The 19,001-nt window shown below is 44.6% G+C and overlaps 1 protein-coding gene across 2 annotated transcripts; it reads right to left on the bottom strand.

Annotated features, from left to right (window-relative positions):
- Positions 1–498: 498 nt before the first annotated feature.
- On the bottom strand, positions 499–17,160 carry Znf12 (zinc finger protein 12). Of its 2 annotated transcripts, XM_004840425.3 has the most exons (5): positions 16,862–17,160; positions 15,786–15,848; positions 9,019–9,145; positions 8,656–8,751; positions 499–4,566 (listed from the first exon to the last, which is right to left on the bottom strand). In XM_004840425.3, the coding sequence occupies exons 2-5, from the start codon at positions 15,798–15,800 to the stop codon at positions 2,750–2,752; spliced, it is 2,055 nt and encodes a 684-aa protein (XP_004840482.2). In that variant the 5' UTR covers positions 15,801–15,848; positions 16,862–17,160; the 3' UTR covers positions 499–2,749. The 2 variants fall into 2 exon arrangements, with proteins under 2 accessions (XP_004840482.2, XP_004840483.2); XM_004840426.3 differs by lacking the exon at positions 8,656–8,751.
- Positions 17,161–19,001: the final 1,841 nt, after the last annotated feature.

Raw genomic sequence — 19,001 nt, 5'->3', positions numbered from 1 at the left:
CATCATGTATTCCTTTTACTTTATTTTTCTTAAAGCCTATATTGTGTAAGTAAGCTATAATATACTGGTGTGAGAAACCTTTGTAGATAATCATTCCAACACATATACTCGAACTTTTGGTTCTGACCCCAAGTTACATAATCAACTATACAAGTAACAAGACTTTTCTTTTTTTTTTTTTTTTGGTACCGGGGATCGAACTCAGGTCCTTGCACTTGCACAGCAAGTGGCGAAACCACTACGCTAAATCCCCTGCCCAGACTTTTCATTACTGTTATGTAACATAATCACAATCAGAAGACTATGGAAAAAAAACTGTTGTGCAACAGAAACGGGAGCCATGTGTGGTATTTGTGAAAAACACAACATTTCAGCTCAGTGGTATAAAGGGGTAAGTTATTCAAATGCTGTACGGCATAATGCCAATCATTAAAAGTAAAATTAGAACCTTACCTCACACCATATATTGCCAACTAATAGTAATAATCCACGAATTAATTACCTCTAACAAAATTTATTTCATACACTAAAAAAATGTAATTTTGCAGGTCAATGATAGGACAGTTCAAGGAGGCATAAACATTTAATTATCTCAAGTTGATTTCCAATGCTCAAACTATTTACATCACAATTTACAGAAAATAAGATCTCTGTATCAACACCTCAGAATAAGTGATTTACCTGAAGTCCACTTCTAAATTGCATAACTCCTACAAAAGTGTAACTGTTTCAGAATGTCTTCAGTCATTAGCAACAGAGCATTCTAAGTCAACTGGCTTAAAAATAAATATAATCTCTCACAAAAGAAACAGTCCAGACATCAGGCCTCAAGGCTGGTTGGTTCTGTGGGTCAGTGACTCCATCGTCCGAGTTCCAGAATCTTCCAGTCTTTCTGTGAAGGTCATGAACAAACCATAGCCCTTGCTGGAAGACACTACCAGGAACCACATCCAGACAAAGTCATTCTCACAAAAAGACTCTTCTTCGTGTTGCCTGAGTCCTTGAACCTTTGAGGAAACTTTTTCCAGAAATAACCTGTCAAGTGTGTTTGTTCATTTGTTTAGACTTGGGTCCTATAACCATTTGACAGCAACTGCTGGCAGTGAAAATGGATTATCATTACTTATCCAAACTAACCAGGATTTACTTCTTGACCCTGAGGAGCAGTGGGAAACCAGACTCTGCCAGCAAAGTAAGGACAGTGACTGGGGGAGTCACACAACAAATTCTGCTACAAGCTCCTAGGATGTGTCCTCACTTCCTTCATAAATGAGCAGAGCAAGTGCTCACAAACACTATCAGACCAGAAAGACAATTAACTCCGATGTTATTCAGTCCCTGTGCTCCATACACACTCAAATAAACCTCCAAATAAAAAATAGATTAAAAAACAGAAATAGTAATATTTTGAGTACATTTTTTAGTTGTGCAGAGTGCAGTAAGTACTAAAGCTATTTCTCACTCCTGGAGAATTCTGGCTTAGCAATTTAAAATCATCTATGTAGGATTTTTAAAAATCTATTTTATAATATTTATCTATCTCTTTTGCTGAGTCATCTATAGTTGAAGACATTATTTTATTTAAAAAATTGCTTTTTTAATGGATCATGTAGTTCACTAACAATGATCAAGTGCATATTTATAAATACCAGGGAAGATTACAAATATACTTTATACTTACCAAAGGTTATTTCAATGACAGTGCATACTAAAGTATTAACGTGTAAATGTGACTTGGAATGAGTTATCTTACAATATGAGTTACAAATTCATAAGGATACAATGCTGAACATACAATTCCTGAATGTAACATACTAAAAAACAACCCCCTCATCCTGTCTTCCTTGGGAACTGTTTATATAGGAATTTAATGCTGCAGACTTAAAATCATCTATCCTGATGATTTTATCTATCCTGATGATTTTACATCTCCTGTTTATACAAAGCGTGTGTTTGTTTACAGCAGGTATCTTTTTTTTTTTTTTTTTTGGTATCGGGGATCGAACTCGGGAACAGCAGCTATCTTGTCTTTCTTTCTTTTTTTTTTTTACAAGTTTGTTTTTACACCAGAATTGTCTTTTAGTATTAACAATTTCCAAAAGAGTATGTTTCCACATTCCTTAAACTAACAGAATTCCCTGATATGCAAAGCAGTTTGAATCCTAGGTGAAACACACTCTCTCACTCACTCACACACACACACAAACATATATTCTAAGTATTTATATATTCCTACTCCGATATAGTCTAGTATTTAACAAGTCATATGGTCTTGGTACAATCATGGTTTCTGCCTGTGAATGCCGATGATGACTAATGCATGGGGCTTATTCACACTCACCTGCGTGAGCTCTCAGATGCAGTGCCTCTTCTCTATGAGGTTGGGCTGGGAGTGGGTGTTGGTTCCAGGACCTGCTCCCTCCAATTCCATCTGTAGATGCTTAGGCCCTTTGGTAAAACTGTGTAGTATTTGCATATAATCTATGTAATCCTCCCATACAGTTCAGATCACCTCTAGGTTACTTATAATAACTAATACAATGCAAATAGTTGTTATACTGTATTATTTAGGGAATAACAAGAAAAGTCTTCATGTACTCAGTACAGGTACAATTTTTTTACCAAATATTTCTGAGTGGTTGAATCCAGATATAGAACCCATGGATACAGAGCCAACTGTACAGTAGTGTTTGACTTCCGGTAGGAGTTTCTTGCTCATTGTATTGAAAGGGCTGTCTGAGGTCTGACTTCAGAGAAGCTGTCCCACATCAACTACACTCACATTCCCTCTCCTATGGATTCTCTGATGGCTATTGAATGCTGACTTGTGGTAGAATTTCTTCCCACACTCAGTACATTCATAGGGTTTCTCTCCTGAATGGGTTCTGTAGTGCACAGTGAGGTATGACATCCGAGAGAAGGCTTTACCACACTCATTACATTCAAAGGGCTTCTCTCCGGAATGGATCCGGTGATGGATGGTGAGATAGGACATCTGGGAGAAGCACTTCCCACACTCGTAGCATTCATAGGCTTTCTCACCTGTGTGTGTTCTCTGGTGTCTGTTAAGGGCTGAGTTCTGGCAGAAGGTTTTCCCACACTCACTACACTCATAGGGCTTTTCTCCTGAGTGGATTCTGTGGTGGATGGTGAGGTAGGACATCTGAGAGAAGAACTTCCCACAGATGTAGCACTCGTAGGGCTTCTCTCCTCGATGGATCCTGCGGTGTCTGCACAGGGCGGAGTTCTGGTAGAAGGTTTTCCCACACTCACTGCACTCGTAGGGCTTCACTCCAGAGTGTGTCCGGTGATGGATGGTGAGGTAGGAAAGCTGGGAGAAGAGCTTGCCACACTCACTGCACTCATATGGCTTCTCTCCCGTGTGCACTCTCTGGTGCCGCAACAGGGCCGAGTTCAAGTAGAAGGTTTTCCCACACTCAGCACACTCGTAGGGCTTCTCCCCAGAGTGGGTGCGATAGTGCACAGTGAGGTACGAGAGACGTGAGAAGAACTTCCCACATTCGTTGCACTCATACGGCTTCTCGCCTGTGTGTGTCCTCAGGTGGGTAGTGAGTGTGGACTTGCGGCAGAAGCACTTGCCACACTCACTGCACTTGTACAGCTTCACACCTGTGTGAATCTTCTGGTGGTCGTTAAGTGCTGACTTCTGGGAGAAGGTCTTGCCACAGTCGTGACACACATAGGGCCTCTCCCCTGAGTGTGTCCTCTGGTGCTGTGTGAGGTGCGTCTTCTGGCAGAAGGATTTCCCACAATAACCGCATTCATAGGGCTTCTCTCCCGAATGAGTTCTCTGGTGTTGGATAAGGTGTAGCTTCTGGTAGAAGTTTTTCCCGCATTCGTTACATTCGTAGGGCTTCTCCCCTGTGTGGGTTCTCTGGTGTACCGTGAGCGTTCCCTTTTGGCAGAAAGACTTCCCACACTGGTTACATTTATAAGGTTTCTCTCCTGTGTGAGTCCTCTGGTGAATAATGAATTTTGACTTTTTACAGAAGGACTTCCCACATTCCCGACATTCATAGGACTTCATGTCCACGTGAGGTCTCTGATGGCCACTGAGGTCTGACATCTGGAGAAAGGCTATTTCGGATTCATTCCAATTATAGGGCTTTTCCCCCATGTGATTAACAAAAACTGAGTCCTTCTGGAAGGCTTTCTGGCATTCGATGTATTCAAAAGGTTTCTCCAGAATACGTACTTTCTGATAAATACTCTCTTCATTTATGGTATAAGTTCCTCCATACTCATCTCCTGGATGTGTTTTCTCAAGTTTAACGTGGAGGAGTGATTTTCCACATCCACTACATTCATCAGGTTTCATTTTTGCATAGCTTCCATCACTACTAATGTATTCTGAAACAGACGTTAAACTCTTTTCACAGGCATCACATTTAGAGGCTATTTTTCTTGAAGGAACAGGGCTCATTTTTGCATTAAAAGCTTTACCAGAAACGTTACCTCTCTCTTCAACCAGGGTTTTATTGATGAAGAACATATCTGCATCTTGCTGGACTCTCTCCATCAGGTCATCAGCTTGCCAGGCTTCATCTAAAAAAGGCAAAAGGAACCAACTTTTGTGTATCCTCCAGCCCAAGGTACAGAATGAGACTGGTATGCAGCAGCTCATCGGGGGCAGGTGCTAGCTTCATGGACAGATACGAAAGTGCCTTCTCCCTCACTCTGGTGTTCAGAATAAAACTCAACCCTCCAGTAGTGGAGAAAGTAAACTAACAAAAACACAGCACCTTTGATATTTGGTACTTTGTAATATTTTGCTCAGGACTGGCTGTAGAGGTGAGATACAGACACAATGAGTGATAGACAAAGGATGTTGAGGGGACAGCTGAGGGAGGTATGAAGGGACTCAGGACGGGCAGACTCATGGGGCAGCAAGAGAGCTCGGCTTGGAGGTGAATGACACTTGGCTCTGCATCATTCATGTCTCCTTGGGAGAGGTAAGTTGCCACCTAAGGCACTGTCCTCTCATGCCAAGATTTTAAGGCAGCACTTTGACTATTCTGCATCTCTCACACTACTTTATAGCTTTTTTCCATTCCACACAGTAGTGCCAAATAAATTTATACCTGAATTTCTTCATTTTTTTTGTTGTTTGTTTGTTTTGGTACCGGGGATCTAACTTGGGACCTTGCGCTTTCGAGGCAGGCGCCGGAACCACTGAGCTAAATCCCCGGCCCAATTTCTTCATGTTTAGAACGAGTGACTAGGGTTCCTCCTCTAAACTCTACCTCACTTGGAAGGAAAGTCTTGGAACATCTGTGTCCAATAGGAAGCCTATGTGGTCTAGAGAGCAGGCCACCCTTCCAAAAGTTCAAAATTTTTAAATATTCTGTGATTCAGTACTGAACTCATCTAATGTGCAATTCCTTTTGTTCCTATCTGGACAGTGGAGCAGAACTTGGGTGAGGTGACCAAGTGAGCGACAGGCAGCCTCTGTGGGCAGCACCCACCTGTCACGTGGAGGTGACAGCCTGACCTCCAGGGGTCTTGTGGCCTACTCCAGTTAGCGAGGCAGTCAGAAGAACTTTTGGCAAAAACCAGAATATGCTCAGCAGGTTGAGCAATTATTTTTCCTGTGCTGGACACACCGTCACCACTTAACTGTGCATGGGAGTTTGTTAGGGTTTAAGCCTTAAGGACAGATCCCTCAACCTGCTCCCACAAGGCTGGCTTTCATTTTCATTCATTTTAGAACTTCTGGAGTGAACCTGACTATTGGCCTGGCTGTCATTCACACCAAGTAAAACGATGGTAACCTTAGTGTCTTGAATCCATAGCTTCCCTGAATCTACTGCCCCCAAACAACAGATAAAATGGGGGGGGACCAATAAAAATACTTTTTCACTACCTGGATTCACAATGACTTCAAGCTAGGATGAGTCATCACTAAAATTATTCTGTCCCACAAAAAACAAACTATTTGTTGTATGAAAAGAGTCATAAGATACACCCAAGTAGGGCTTGGTTTTAGAGAAGGTGATGAGAACTTCACACTCCTGGGTCACAGGAAGCCCGGCATAGTCAGATCAGCATCTCAGGTGCCACCGCCTCCTGCTGAGATTGCTGTGGTGCTGATAACAAGCCCCACACAGCTGCAGCCGCAGATCTTGGCTCTTATATTTCACTCCCTTTACTTGACTTCTTGCCTCTGGCTACTTAAAGCCTGTCTTTAAAAGAGATTTCCATGCTTCCAAATTCTCTTACCTCAATTAACTCCATTTTCCCTTGAAGTTAAAAACAAGCACTGTCCATAAAATCATTTTAGCACAGTATGACTCAGCCTTGTATGAGAACGTCAGCACTCCAGGTAATATGCTAAGTTTTCAATGATCTCAGGCAGCTCTGTTCCCAGATAGCCAAAACCTATCTCCTGGAACAGCGAATCTTTTAGGGCTTTCAATGGTACAAACAGCCCGCTGCAGCACTTGTGCCATAGGTTCACCACTACTGGCCTAGAAGTACGACTGTTTCCTTTTTCCTTTGAAATTAGAGAAGTTGTTCTTAATCTGAATCATACAGGATTTTTTTGGTACTTGCAAAGTACACAGGCATGTGACTCAGGAATGTGTATTCAGAAATAATTGCCTATGCGTAGTTCTGAAAGAATGGACAAGAAAGTCCTTTGACCTTCCTGGTTCCTCAATCAAAGAAACAAATAACTACTCTATGTGACTGTATTGAGGGAAAACAACATGTGCTTTTCTTTATAGGACTATAATCCAGGAAACCAAAAAACTGAAGCAAAATCTATATCCTATTAGAGTCCAGATTACTTGATCACATGGAACTTTCAGTTTTTTGGCCTGGGTGGAACTAGAGTGGAAAGAAAGAACAGTGTAGTAATCCCAAGAGTCAGAAAGAAACCAAACTTCACAGAGGCTGGAAATTTGAGCTCAGACTTAAAAACATGTTGTCTGGAAAGCACAGGCCACGCCCACAACACATGAAGCCACAGGATGAAAGTCTGAAGAAGAGAAGACTTTAAGAGTGTGGACCAAATGAGCTCAGTGAGTGTTTGGGGAAATTACTTCTCCCAGGCAGTACAGGGCTAATACTGTGGTGACCCTTGAGGGTGCAGAAGTTAATTCCCCTCATGGAAGCCATAATGACTGGGAGAGGCTGTCTTTTGTCAGGCTAGGCATAAGATCAACCAGAGACTTCAAAGGAAGACACTTTGCAAATCCAATCAGGATTCATAGCAATCCAGGCATGACAAAGAACAGTACTCAAAGGAAACAGTACACAGAGGATTAAGATACCTCTGTTGGCATGTTCCTATAATCCCAGCCTCTGAAAGGCTGAAGCAGGAGGATCATAAGTATGAGCCCAGCCTGGGCAACTTAGTGACTTCGTAAGACCCTGTCTCAAAATAAAAAACAAAAATAAGGCTGAGGATGTAGCTCAGTGAGAAGGCCTGGGTTTAATTCCTAGTACAAGGAAGAAAAAAATAACCTCAAAAAAGAGAAAACCCATCCATCTTGTAGAGATCAGTAATGCCTGCTGAGCAGTGGATATTTTTATTGATTCTACAAGGACTATTATAGGGAAATTACTGTAATTTAGTAAGGGAAGGGAGGAAGATGTTGGGTAATTATAATTTGGAAGAGTTCACAATCAGTTTTCAGATATATGAGAACAAGACAAGCTCTGTAGTCACAAAAAACACTAGGTCTATAGAATGATGACAGAAATGTCAATTTTAGTGTGCAGTATAAAAACAAAAAACCGACAGACTCAAAGCTGGAGAAGCCCTTTGAGGAACTCACAAAACAAGGAAATGACAGCAGGTGGAAACAGATCCTTGCAAGACATTTCTGGAGGAGGGAAGGACAATTCAAACATTTATGTATATAATGCTCAGTAAGCAGCTGCTGTGACAGGACACTATTTAAGCCACTAGGAATAAAACAGTAAGAGCTGATAAAAATGAGCACTTAGGAAGAAAGGGAGACCCAGTTACTGCTGTCACCAAACTTCAGGAGGGCTGGATTTCAGGAAGGACCAGCACCATCAAATGAAGTACAATCACACATGCCAATGAAGCGGTCAGAATCTACTCTTTTAGGCAGATGGGGATTTTGGAATCTTTCAAAGAAAGAAAAGGAAAAGTGGAACTGGGCATAGTAACAAGTCTGAGGCATTTCAAAATAAAGGACACCCCCCCCAAAAAAACCCCCCAAAAAACAAAAACCAAAGTTAATAACATAAAAGCTACATTTTTTTTGGTGCTGGGGATCAAACTCAGGACCTTGTGCTTGCAAGGCAGGTGGCAGCGCCACTGAGCTAAATCCCTGGCCCTTAAAAGCCACATTTAAAAAAAAAAAACTTATAAATACCTAAAAACAAAAGGGATCTATGATAATGGGTTACTGAAAATGCTAGCAGATTGGGGAAAGTCCCAAGGTTGAAGATGAAGAAGGATCCTGGGCAGTGGTAAGCAGGGCAAAGCTCCATAAGCATGTTTGTATGGGGAAGGAAGATGTCTTTGGGAGTGAGAGTCAGGTACCTACAGCATAAAATAACTATCTTTAGTCACTTCAAAAGGTTTGGGACCATCAGAAAGTTCCTAGGAGAAACATTCCGCAGTTACCAATCTCCTCTCTGCCTCCACTAACACACCTGGGTAGCTCTGAGGTGGGAATGCTCCTTCTACTATCCATGGCTCTTCTCCTTGTTCCAACTTGATGATAACATCCGGTTTGATAATGTGACACCCTGTTAATGAGAAATGAAAGAGAACTTGAGCCTGGCTGCTTGGCTGCAGGGTCTCCTTGTGTGGGGTGAATGCTGCTGTGCTACACAAGTACCCTGGTGCTTGATGAAAATCAAAGCTTTCACTAGAGAGGTCAAGACCACCAATGTGCCCTGCCTGGTGTTCCAAATATAGCACTCACCTTTGTCACACCAAATTCAAAGTTAAAGCCATTAAATCTGAGAGAAATTCCATGGATTTTAGTAACTGAGAGAGCAAGCTGTCCTCACCCACAGAGACAAGGTTGTTGTAGTTTTCCAGCATCACATCCCTATATGTTGTCTTCTCATCAGCATCCAGCTGCTGCCACTCCTCCTGGGTGAAGTCCACAGCCACATCCTTGAATGATAAGGGCCCCTGTAGTGGCAGAGTGACCCAAATCAGGTGATGCGGAAAAGGCACACAGGGATAAGATGTTCTCACCATCACCGGAAAAGTTCATTGTGAATACTGTATATCCTATGTTAGACTGTGGAAGGAAACACACATCTCAGACACACTGCCACAGGGCTCATGCATATACATTACGATAAAGAAAATACTGGGCTTGTCCTGTGAGCCAGGAGCAATCTTAGCCATGAGGAAGTCTAACCAGGTGGTACAGCCCTGGAGGAACACAGGTCTGTGGGGACTCAGCAGATCCCGGGATGCATTCTATAATCGGTGCTGCTTCTCCCCTTACTTCCCAGCCACTCCTTCTCAGGCACCTCTCTCTTTTCCAAGTTACCCTGCAGGTGGATGCCCTGGGGCTCAGTCTCTGTTCATTTTCTCTTTGCTGTACATACTTGCTGTTTTGATTGTGAGCCTGCCTGGCATCATGGTTAATTCGTCATCTCTGTACCAGCATTTCCCAAATTTCTATCACCAGTCTAGGCCTCTCTCCTAAACTTCAGATACTTGTGTCGCAGACCTTAAACTCAATATACCTGAAATTCAATTGCTATTCCTGTCCAAGCCAGTTCCTCCTGCTGGAACTGCTCTCCAAGCCTTGCCACAATCAACAAAGCAATAAGCAAGGCAAGCAACTTTCATACTAGTTTTCTGTCTTTTGCTTTGTTTTGTGGTTCTAGGAACTGAACCCAGGGCCTCACACATGTAAGAGCAGGCACTCTACCACTGAGCTACATCCTCAGCCTAGTTTTCCGTCTTACTGCAGGGTAAGCTTGTAGCCTGGCACATGAGCTATTGGTAATAGCTTGGCCTGGCTGTTCCCAATTCTGGGTGGGAAACCTGAATCCCCTTTCTTTCCATTTACACATTCCATGAAAGGAGAACCACACTCCAGAGAAGGACAGATAACTACAGGAAAACTGATAAAACTCCATCTTGAAATGTGTGTCTTTTGAATAAACCTGTCCCATTCACAAATATATCAGTACTACAACTAGTTCCTTCAGTATCATCATTTCTACAATAAAGTGACAATGGTCCCTGTCACAGAGTACATACAACACCAGTAGGAAATGGGGGCTCTGTGGGAAGGCACTTAACACAGCTTCCTGGACATGATGTGTACTCACCAATGGTATCTATTGATATTGCTGAATACCGTGTGTTATCAGTTTCCAAGATAGGACTAAAAATTAACCATAGAAGACAGAAAGAGCCAGGCACAGTGGTGAACCCCTATAATCCCAGCTATTTGGGAGGGTGAGGCAGAAAAACTGGAAGCTGCCCAGCCTGGTCAACTTAGTGAGTCTCAAAATAAAAGGGCTGGGGACGTGGCTAAGTGGTAGAGCATTTGCCTAACATGTACAAGGCCATCAGTTCAACTCCTAGCACCACAGAAAACAAAACACAACCAAACAAAAACTAGAAGTTTAAGCAACCGGAAGGTTAATTAGCTGTTGAGTTTTATGCACTTGCCCCGAAAGGATCATCAAATGGAAAAAAGAAAGGCTTCAGATGATTTCAGCAAAACACAGAGGCAGGACAGGTAAAAAGGTGGGGAAGAGCTAGGGATTTAGCTCAGTGGTTTTGCCGCCTGCTGCGCAAGCGCAAGGACCCGAGTTCGATCCCTGGTACCAAAAAAAAAATTTAAAAAATTTAAAAATAAATAAATCAATAAAGGTGGGGAAGAAAGGCCAGCGATAAACCAACATTTCTGAGCATTCTGGCTTTTCTGTGTGCAGCCACCCATGCGTGCAGCAAGGGTCCTACTGGCAGGGCATCCAGGACACTAAGGTTGTCCCTCAGCTCCAGGTGCTAGGACAACTACACAGCGGGACCCCATCTCACCAAACAAACAGAAACAAGCCCAGGGACATGACATTCTCGTTACTAGAAACTAAAACATACTTAGGGTGGACGCACCATTCCATTCACACTTCTCCTCGGTAGATTTTACATAATCTACACATTTGAGTCTTTCCTACCAAGGGACCCTAAGTCAGCTTGCTGGGGAAGGAATATTTAATTCATTTAGTATCTCAGTAATTAGAAGAATTCTTGCATTGGTGACTGAATAAATGAATGACTGCTTAATAAGAAATGCTACTTGAAAGAAAGGAAAATTATTTTGAGGTCAAAAAAGTCAAATAGGTCAGCACTTAAGTTCTTATATATTAAAAGTCATCACCAAATGCAAAGACTGAGGGAGCAAAGCATGAAGAAACGTCAAATTTTAATGCATGAACAGGCATTCCCTTATTCTAACTTTCTGGTTTTTCATTTATAATTTTATAAAATGTGCAATTATGTGATTTTTATGGCTTATAATTGTGCCTTATGAGAAAAAAATAATAGTATAAGAAAAAAAAGTTTCTACTGTTTGCAATGCACATAAAATGAACACACTGTGGCTGCCTAAAAGCACCATTCTTGCGATGTTCCAAACTGAGTTTTTATTTGATAGCTTAAATCTTGCGCCTGAGTTCATTTTTATTCACAAAGGAAAAAAAATTGCACTGGCTCCTCTGGCTCAAAACAAGTTTTGCAGGCAATAACTAAGAAAACAGGTTTCAGAAACACAACCAATCAATCAGAACTGAATGTATTTAGGGATTTAGGTTAGTTTCGTAAGACAAGGGTGTGACCTATAGTACTGGGCATGCACCTGTAGTCCCAGATGCTTGAAGGCTGAGGTGGGAGGATTGCTTGAGGCCAGAAGTTGAGACCACCCTGGGCAAGACAGCAAGGCCCCATCTCAATGGAAGAAAAAAGGGACAGAGACTGCTCTGTGGAGACAATGTTCCAAAGACAGTTTCATAAGAACAGAACTCAGAACTAGACGCTCTGTTTTCAGAAGCCAGGACCCTGGCCCCCGAGAGGAAGGATACTTCGGTGAAGCTCTCTGGGGACCTTTCCCTCAGGGCTCGGTGTCTGGTGTGTACAGCTCCTCTACTGCTGCCTGGCGGGGAGCCCCCCCTTACCTATCCCACACTCCCCTGAGTGGCTCAGGCAGACAAGAGTTCAGGGGAAACCATGGAACTCCTTTAGTAAAAACAAAGGGAAAAAGGCACATTCCTCAGAGGACTGCAGCGTAAACAAGATAGAGTGGTTCACTTCACTTGCTTCTGAAGGTCACAGCAGCCTCACATGTGTCACCAGGACCTGCTGCTGAGGCCACATGACTGTAGGCCAGAGGCCTCCAGCCAGTTACTGGACGCTGTTGGATGTGCAGACCCCAGGTCAGACCTCAGGACACCCACTGTGCGGCCACCCAGGGAACACAATGGATGCAGCACTCTGGAGACAGGAGGGAGCTGGGAACACTACGAACAGGAACCAGACAGAGTCTTCCCAGTCCCAGCACTGAGAAGGCCCATGAAGAAGCTGTGGTTCAGAACATAGCAGAGTGGGTGTTCCCACCTGGGCCAAGCTTTCTCACCCTGAGATGTTTAAAAGTACATACTACTTCATTTTTCAGGATGGAAATATTCAACAGTCATATGGTAATACTGTAAAGTAAAATCAAAGAGAAATCAACTTGGAAGAAAATGTTTACTAACACGACCCAAACTGGAAAAACGTATAAACATCTGAGAGTACAGCTGAACCTCGGTACTCCGCTGCTTTGAAACTCATCAAATTAGGTCCTTGATGCATTTTGTATTTTGTACCAGTTTTTCCTGATAACTCGTCATTTGTTACTGGACACAAAAACTAGAACTTGTAGGTGTTGACTGCCTCGTGATTCGCTACCCTTTCCAGCCAAAACAATTTGGTACTTGTCATTTCTGGTACTTGTCATGCCTCCAATGAACCACGAGTACCACGGGTAACACTACTTACACATCAACAAGGAAAAAAACAACACAGTAGAAAGGTTGCATGGATATACTGGGCACTCCACATAAAAGGGCCAGACCGAAGAGCTACTTACTGTGTGATTCCAACTAGATGATCATCTGGGAAAGATGACAATAGAGAGCCAATAAAAAGATAAGCGGCTGCTGGAACTCAAAGTGGAAGCAGGGATGAAGACATAGGGCACAAGAGAGTCTCTGAAGCAGTGACACAGCTCTGGATGAAACTGTGACATTGGATACACCAGAACTTGTCAAAACCTGAACTATAAAACAGAGTGGACCTGAGTATAAACTATACATTTAGGAAATAATTTTTTTCTTTTGGCTGAGGTGGGCTTTGAACTTCTGGTCCTCCTGCCTTTGCCTCCTGGTAGCTAAGATTACAGGTGTGTACCACTGTGCCCATGTTCACTTTAGGAAATAAAAATAATGTATTGATATTGGTTTATCAACTGTACCACACTGATCCAAGATGTTACTAATAGGAAGCTGTGAGGAGAGGAATCTATGAGAACTCTGTGATACCTGCATAAGAAAATTTCTCTAGGGCTGGGGATTTAGCTCCGTGGTGCCACCTCCTGCCTCGAAAGCATACGGTCCTGAGTTCGAGTTTGATCCCCGGTACCAAAAAAAAAATAAAATTACTCTAAAACATAATCTAGTCAGTGAAAGAAAAGGGCTTCTAAGTAAAATGTATGAATACACTCAAACCTGAGCCTCCTCATCCATGATGAAGAACCCCCAGCCTACTGACATTCTTGGGCCTGGGATTCCCTGAAATGCTGTTCTACTCCTGATCTCGGAGCTCAGCTGTGAAGCCGAGTCCCCTGGCTGCCGCCTCCGTACACCCAGCATTTCATGCTTTCCACACTGGTCAATCTATGATTACATCTTTTTATCTGATGATGTGCTGCTCTTCTCAGTGTTCATCTCTACTGCCTGATCTCATGGTCCCTTACTGGCCCTCCAGAGCCCTGCTCGGCTCCCCAACTCCATCCCAGGCTATTCTGGGCACTCAGTTGCACATCTGAAATCCTCAGCCCCTAAAGCCTCCATCACTGTGGGAATCCCACCTCATCCCTGTGCCCTGTCAGGACATTCTGACAATACTGAAAACCAGACCTTTGCTTTGTTGTCACTCCAGGCACCCCAGGCACGTACCACCCAGACTCCCTTCACCACCCCTTTCTACTCTGTCAACTGCACCTCCAAGGAAAGCCTCTTAAAAGCCCATCTCCATATCTGGAGAACTGCACCATCAATGGCTAAGACAGAGGAGAAGCACTAGGCGAGGAGGGGAGCGAGAGGCGGCAGGCTTCTTTGGGGATCCAGGCACAGAACAGGGTGCAAGTCCATGGGGGAATCACTGGTGTCCACTGCTTCCGGCTGAAAAGCAAGATGTGAGTGGCCCCAAGTGCAAACTGTCCATGTTGTAGGAAATGAGGAGGAGAGAACCCCAGCTGGGCCACAGGGCTCCCCGCCACAGGGCTTCCCTCTCAGTGGGGCAGGACCTACTTCCCAGTGAAGAGAAGTACACAGGAAGACAGCACCCCTGCACATCCAGGCCTGAGTCAGCAACTGTCTGCCCGGGCTGACTCCAGGAGGCCTCCAGTCTCACACCCATCACCTGTGTTCACTCCCCACTGGGCTGTCCCTGTTACCGCACAACAGAATCCTATCGTGACCTCAACTCCCACTCCAGCAAGGGGCCAATTTCTCTTCTCCCCTTTGGGGTAGAATTTCTAAGTTAAGAACAGATCAAATCTGACTCTAAAAACTCTTTTCTAAACCCCGCAAGTCAGGATTTACCCCGAGGTTCAACCAAGCGCATCCTGAGGAGGCCCAGGACCTGCCCAGGGCTGAACCTCATGGCCAGTTACGCCCCTGGGCTTCATTGTGAATAGCATTCCACAACCTCACTGGTTCTCACTCTTGCCTTAGTAGCAGCCCCACCCAGTCCTTCCGCCGCTGGTAGGCTCTGTACATGGAAAAGCCATGGGCTCAGCCCTGTCCATCTCCCAGTCCAGACTCCCAGCCCAGACTTGGAGCTGAAGCACACCTTGCCTTCCTACCAGTCCCACTGCTTTTCATGTGAATGACCCCAGTTTAAAATGGCAAAAATCTACTTGTGGTTTTTCTCAAACCTGTTTTCCCCATCTTCTTTTCCCTCCCAGTTCAACACTGGCAACTTTGTTTTCCTAATCAACTATTTATGGAGACTCCCTTAAGGGTGAAAAGACTGTTCCTTCAGATGATCCATGTGCATCCCTGGAATGCGCAGTAAAAACAATACACCCACAGGGCAGCAATGTTTTGGTCACCAGAAAAGTTGTGTGCATCAAGTCCTTCCTGAGCAGAACACACTCCGCTTTCTTATTTATGAAGGAGAAGTAAGACGCCTATAGCAGTGGTTTAAGGGTTGTTTAGTGGGAAGGCTATTCACAATTACATCAAAGATACCTTTAAAACCCATGAGAAAACAAACATGTTTCTGCTTATGATCAATGCATTGCAAGGAATGGATGGTTTTGTGCTTTTTTGCTATGAATGCCAAGGAGGTGGGACACATTTGTGATTGTGTTATCTACATAAATGGGCAAGGTAAAAATGCCTGGTGCTAATTCCAACCCTGTTTTGTCTGACCAAACCTATTTCTATTTCCCCCTTTAAAGCTGGAAACTTTATTCACCTCCTAGGGTATACTGTAAACCAAAGCAAAGAATAAACACATGAATAGAAAAACTCACCAAGGATTTCTTCATTTTCAACTGTTCTTGGAAGAATGTAGAAGAGTAAAAGCGGAGGCAGATCTGGGAGAGACAAATGCAGGCAGTGTCATTATGTGTGCTCTGCCCTACCACTGCAGGGGTATCCTTCATAAAAACCTACCCAGAAAGTTCCAGGAACTTCCCCGTAAGTCAGCCTTATGGGAGACTGTCCCAACGGGCCCTCAGAGGACTAGAACGAATCAGGAGCAATGCCCACGTGCATGTTTATAACCCACATACAGTTACATGGCCAATGAGGGGGTGAGATTTTCATGGTGAAGAACACAGAACTCTGCCATCATTACATGACAGAGAAAAAAAGAATTCTGTCACACAACATTCATCTACTTTTTCACTGACTCTTAGCTCCTGAAGCCCAGAAAATCCACAGGATGCTCTGAATAAAAGAAGAGAGTGCTAAGGTTGGGACTTTATTTGTACAAAGTTGAATAATGCCGCTCAAAATCATCCTTTGTCAAGCCGCTAGAACTTGACTGCAATACAGTAGAGGGCACACGAGTCTGAGAGTTTGAGTCCTAGCACCGATCCTGCCCAGAAAGCCTGAGACCTTGGTCGACTCACTCACCTGCTCAGACCCAATCTCTTCCTCTACCTGTGGAGGCAACAAGGGACCTGCCCTGCCCTGCACTGTACTGCTTTTTGAAGTCTACAAGAACAGACCCGAGGGACTCAGCAGACAGAGAGCAAAGGGGCTGACAGATGCTTACAGACACCTTGGGAGGAGACGGAGGGCTGCAGACCGACGCCCACAGCAGAGGCCAGGGACGCCTCCTCCCCAGTGCACCTCGTCCAGGCACAGCACCTCGACCTGCGTGGCCTGCCCCGCGCTCCCGGACCGGCCATCTCTCCCGAGCTTTCCACACCCTCCCTCGCCCACGCGTGCCTCCTCTGGCTCGCAAACCCACGCCCTCCCAGCTGAGGATCCGCGGCTCCCGAGGGCTCTGGGTGGGGCTGACCCGCCCCCTCCATCTCCTGGAAGGCCCCGCTTCTCCGGAGATGCTAGGTCAGGGCCCGATCTGCCCCCCAGGACTCACCGTCCCGAAGAGTCAGCCGGGCCACCGAGGTTGCCGCCCGCAGCGCCAGGTCCCGCCGCCGCCCGCCCGGCCCCTGCGGCCCCTTCGGCCCACCACGGGCTCGGCACTCCGTTCCCACTGGAGCCTCCGCCCAGCCGCGCAGACCCGGGTCCGCACAGCCCTTGCCCTCCTGGTGCCGCCCACGCAGGTGTCCCTGGCCCCTCGGGTTCCGCAACTCTCGTCCACCGGAGGCCAAAGCCGAGCGACCAGAGCAGCCGGCCCTCGGTACGCACCGGAAACGAGGGCAGACGGAAGGCAGCGCGCATGCGTAAACACGCTCACTGGGCGAAGCCTGCACCGGAAGGCCGCGTCCCCGGGCCGTGGCAGTCTTTAACAGAATAGTACTGGGACTCTACTTCCCAAAAGGCTATGCACCACCAGATTTAGGGACCGGCATAAGGTCTCTGCCTCTTCTAGCATGCGCTATCCAGGCTCAAAGGCCTTCCTGAGCCCTGCATCAGTCCGCGTTTGTCTCCAGTCCCTTGGAATCTACAAAGGGGCTGCAAGGCTGAGTCCTAAAGCCCGAGTCCCCTCCAAGCCTTACGACCTTGTAACCAAAATCTGACACGAAAGGAAAGGATCATGTTCCCTTAACTAAAATGCTAGCAGACATTTCCCTCAAATTCTAGGGTACCACAAATGCTCAGAGATGTTTTCCAAGGAAAAAGAAAAAGAAACTAAAGCATTTGTGGATCACACAACTAAGGCGTACAAGCTGTAAAAGAAGAATCAGAAAACCGAAAGAAAACAGATACCTGTTACCTGACCTCGCCAAGATTGTTTAGCGTTAGGTAAACTGTCAGTTTTAGAAAATGACACCGTAGGGACAATGGTTTATCCCTTTAAAAAATTAATACAAATGTCCTTGCCAAATTGTTTTTTAAAAGCAGGTAGAGGGAAAATAAGAAATACTAACTCCTACCAATTCAGGAAATCCTCTTCACCAATGCAGAAAATGGAGAAAACAGTTTCACTATGGACTTAGCACCAAGTGAGACTGTGTTCCCCATCACAGGCAAACTAAGGGGGCTGCAAAAGAGAGAGAAACCTCACCTGTCTGCAGGCCCACAGATCCTCACCACCACATACCTAGTCTTAAGCTAAAGGGCAGCTCTTCCTAGGTGAAAGCAATACACTGCCATTGGCTCTGTGTTGTCACATAGCTCCTCCAAAGTTCACCTGGTAATCAAGGTGATCATCCATCCAAGTTCATACCTTTATCAAGGGGAAAAGCAAAACTTTATTTCCTTTTAAATCGTCTGCTGCTCCTAACCATAGCACCATAGTCACAATCCAAAGAGAAACAGTTTCACATTTGCTCCATATGCTTTGTGATCAAGAGAAATGACACATCATTTATTAGGCTGACAAAATTTCAGCATCTGTGAAAACTCAAACTGAATGAGGCACATCATACACGCACAGCCAAGTAATGGAAATCCCGCAACTAAGTCAGCTTAGAAGGAAAGGTAGAAATGACCTTTTGCTCATATATCTCCCTTTGACAACTTACATTATACAATACTGTTTTGCCCTTATTACCCCTTTGAAATAGATACCTTCTAGCCAGTCTCAGTAAGATAGTTTTGCACAGATTGACAGGCAGACCTTTTAAAAATCTAGCATTTCTAAATCTGAACATTTTTAGATAGCTTCCTATAATGATATAAAATTGCGTTAGTTTGGATCTTGAATGTCTCCAAAAAGCCCAAGTGTTCGCCGAGATTCCACTTCACTCCAGGAAGAATGGCTGCTATCATGAAATCCACCAATAACAAATGCTGGCGGGGCTGTGGGGAAAGAGGAACCCTGCTCCACTGCTGGTGGGAGTGTAGACTGGTGCAACCACTGTGGAAATCAGTATGGAGATATCTCAAAGAACTAGGACTGGAAGTCCCATTTGACCCCGCTATTCCACTGCTGGGGATCTTCCCCAAAGAATTAAAAGACTCATACCACAGTGATATATGTGCGCCCATGTTCACAGCAGCACAGTTTGTAATAGCTAAAACTTGGAAACAGCCCAAATGCCCATCAACTGGAGGCTGGATAAAGAAAATGTGGTTTTTTAATAAAATGGAGTACTACCCAGCCGTAAATA

Source organism: Heterocephalus glaber, unplaced genomic scaffold (genome assembly GCF_053883595.1).
Source record: "Heterocephalus glaber isolate CG9 unplaced genomic scaffold, H.glaber_assembly_v1.0 deba00001610, whole genome shotgun sequence".
In the NCBI taxonomy this organism is placed as follows: domain Eukaryota; kingdom Metazoa; phylum Chordata; class Mammalia; order Rodentia; family Bathyergidae; genus Heterocephalus; species Heterocephalus glaber.
This window is presented reverse-complemented; position numbering and strand designations above follow the sequence as displayed.

Coding starts and splice junctions, on each gene's coding strand:
- Znf12 (XM_004840425.3), bottom strand. Junction 8,752..9,018: donor CAACAACCTTGTCTCTGTGG/GTGAGGACAGCT, acceptor TCTCATTAACAG/GGTGTCACATTATCAAACCG. Junction 4,567..8,655: donor CCCACCTCAGAGCTACCCAG/GTGTGTTAGTGG, acceptor TGCCTTTTTTAG/ATGAAGCCTGGCAAGCTGAT.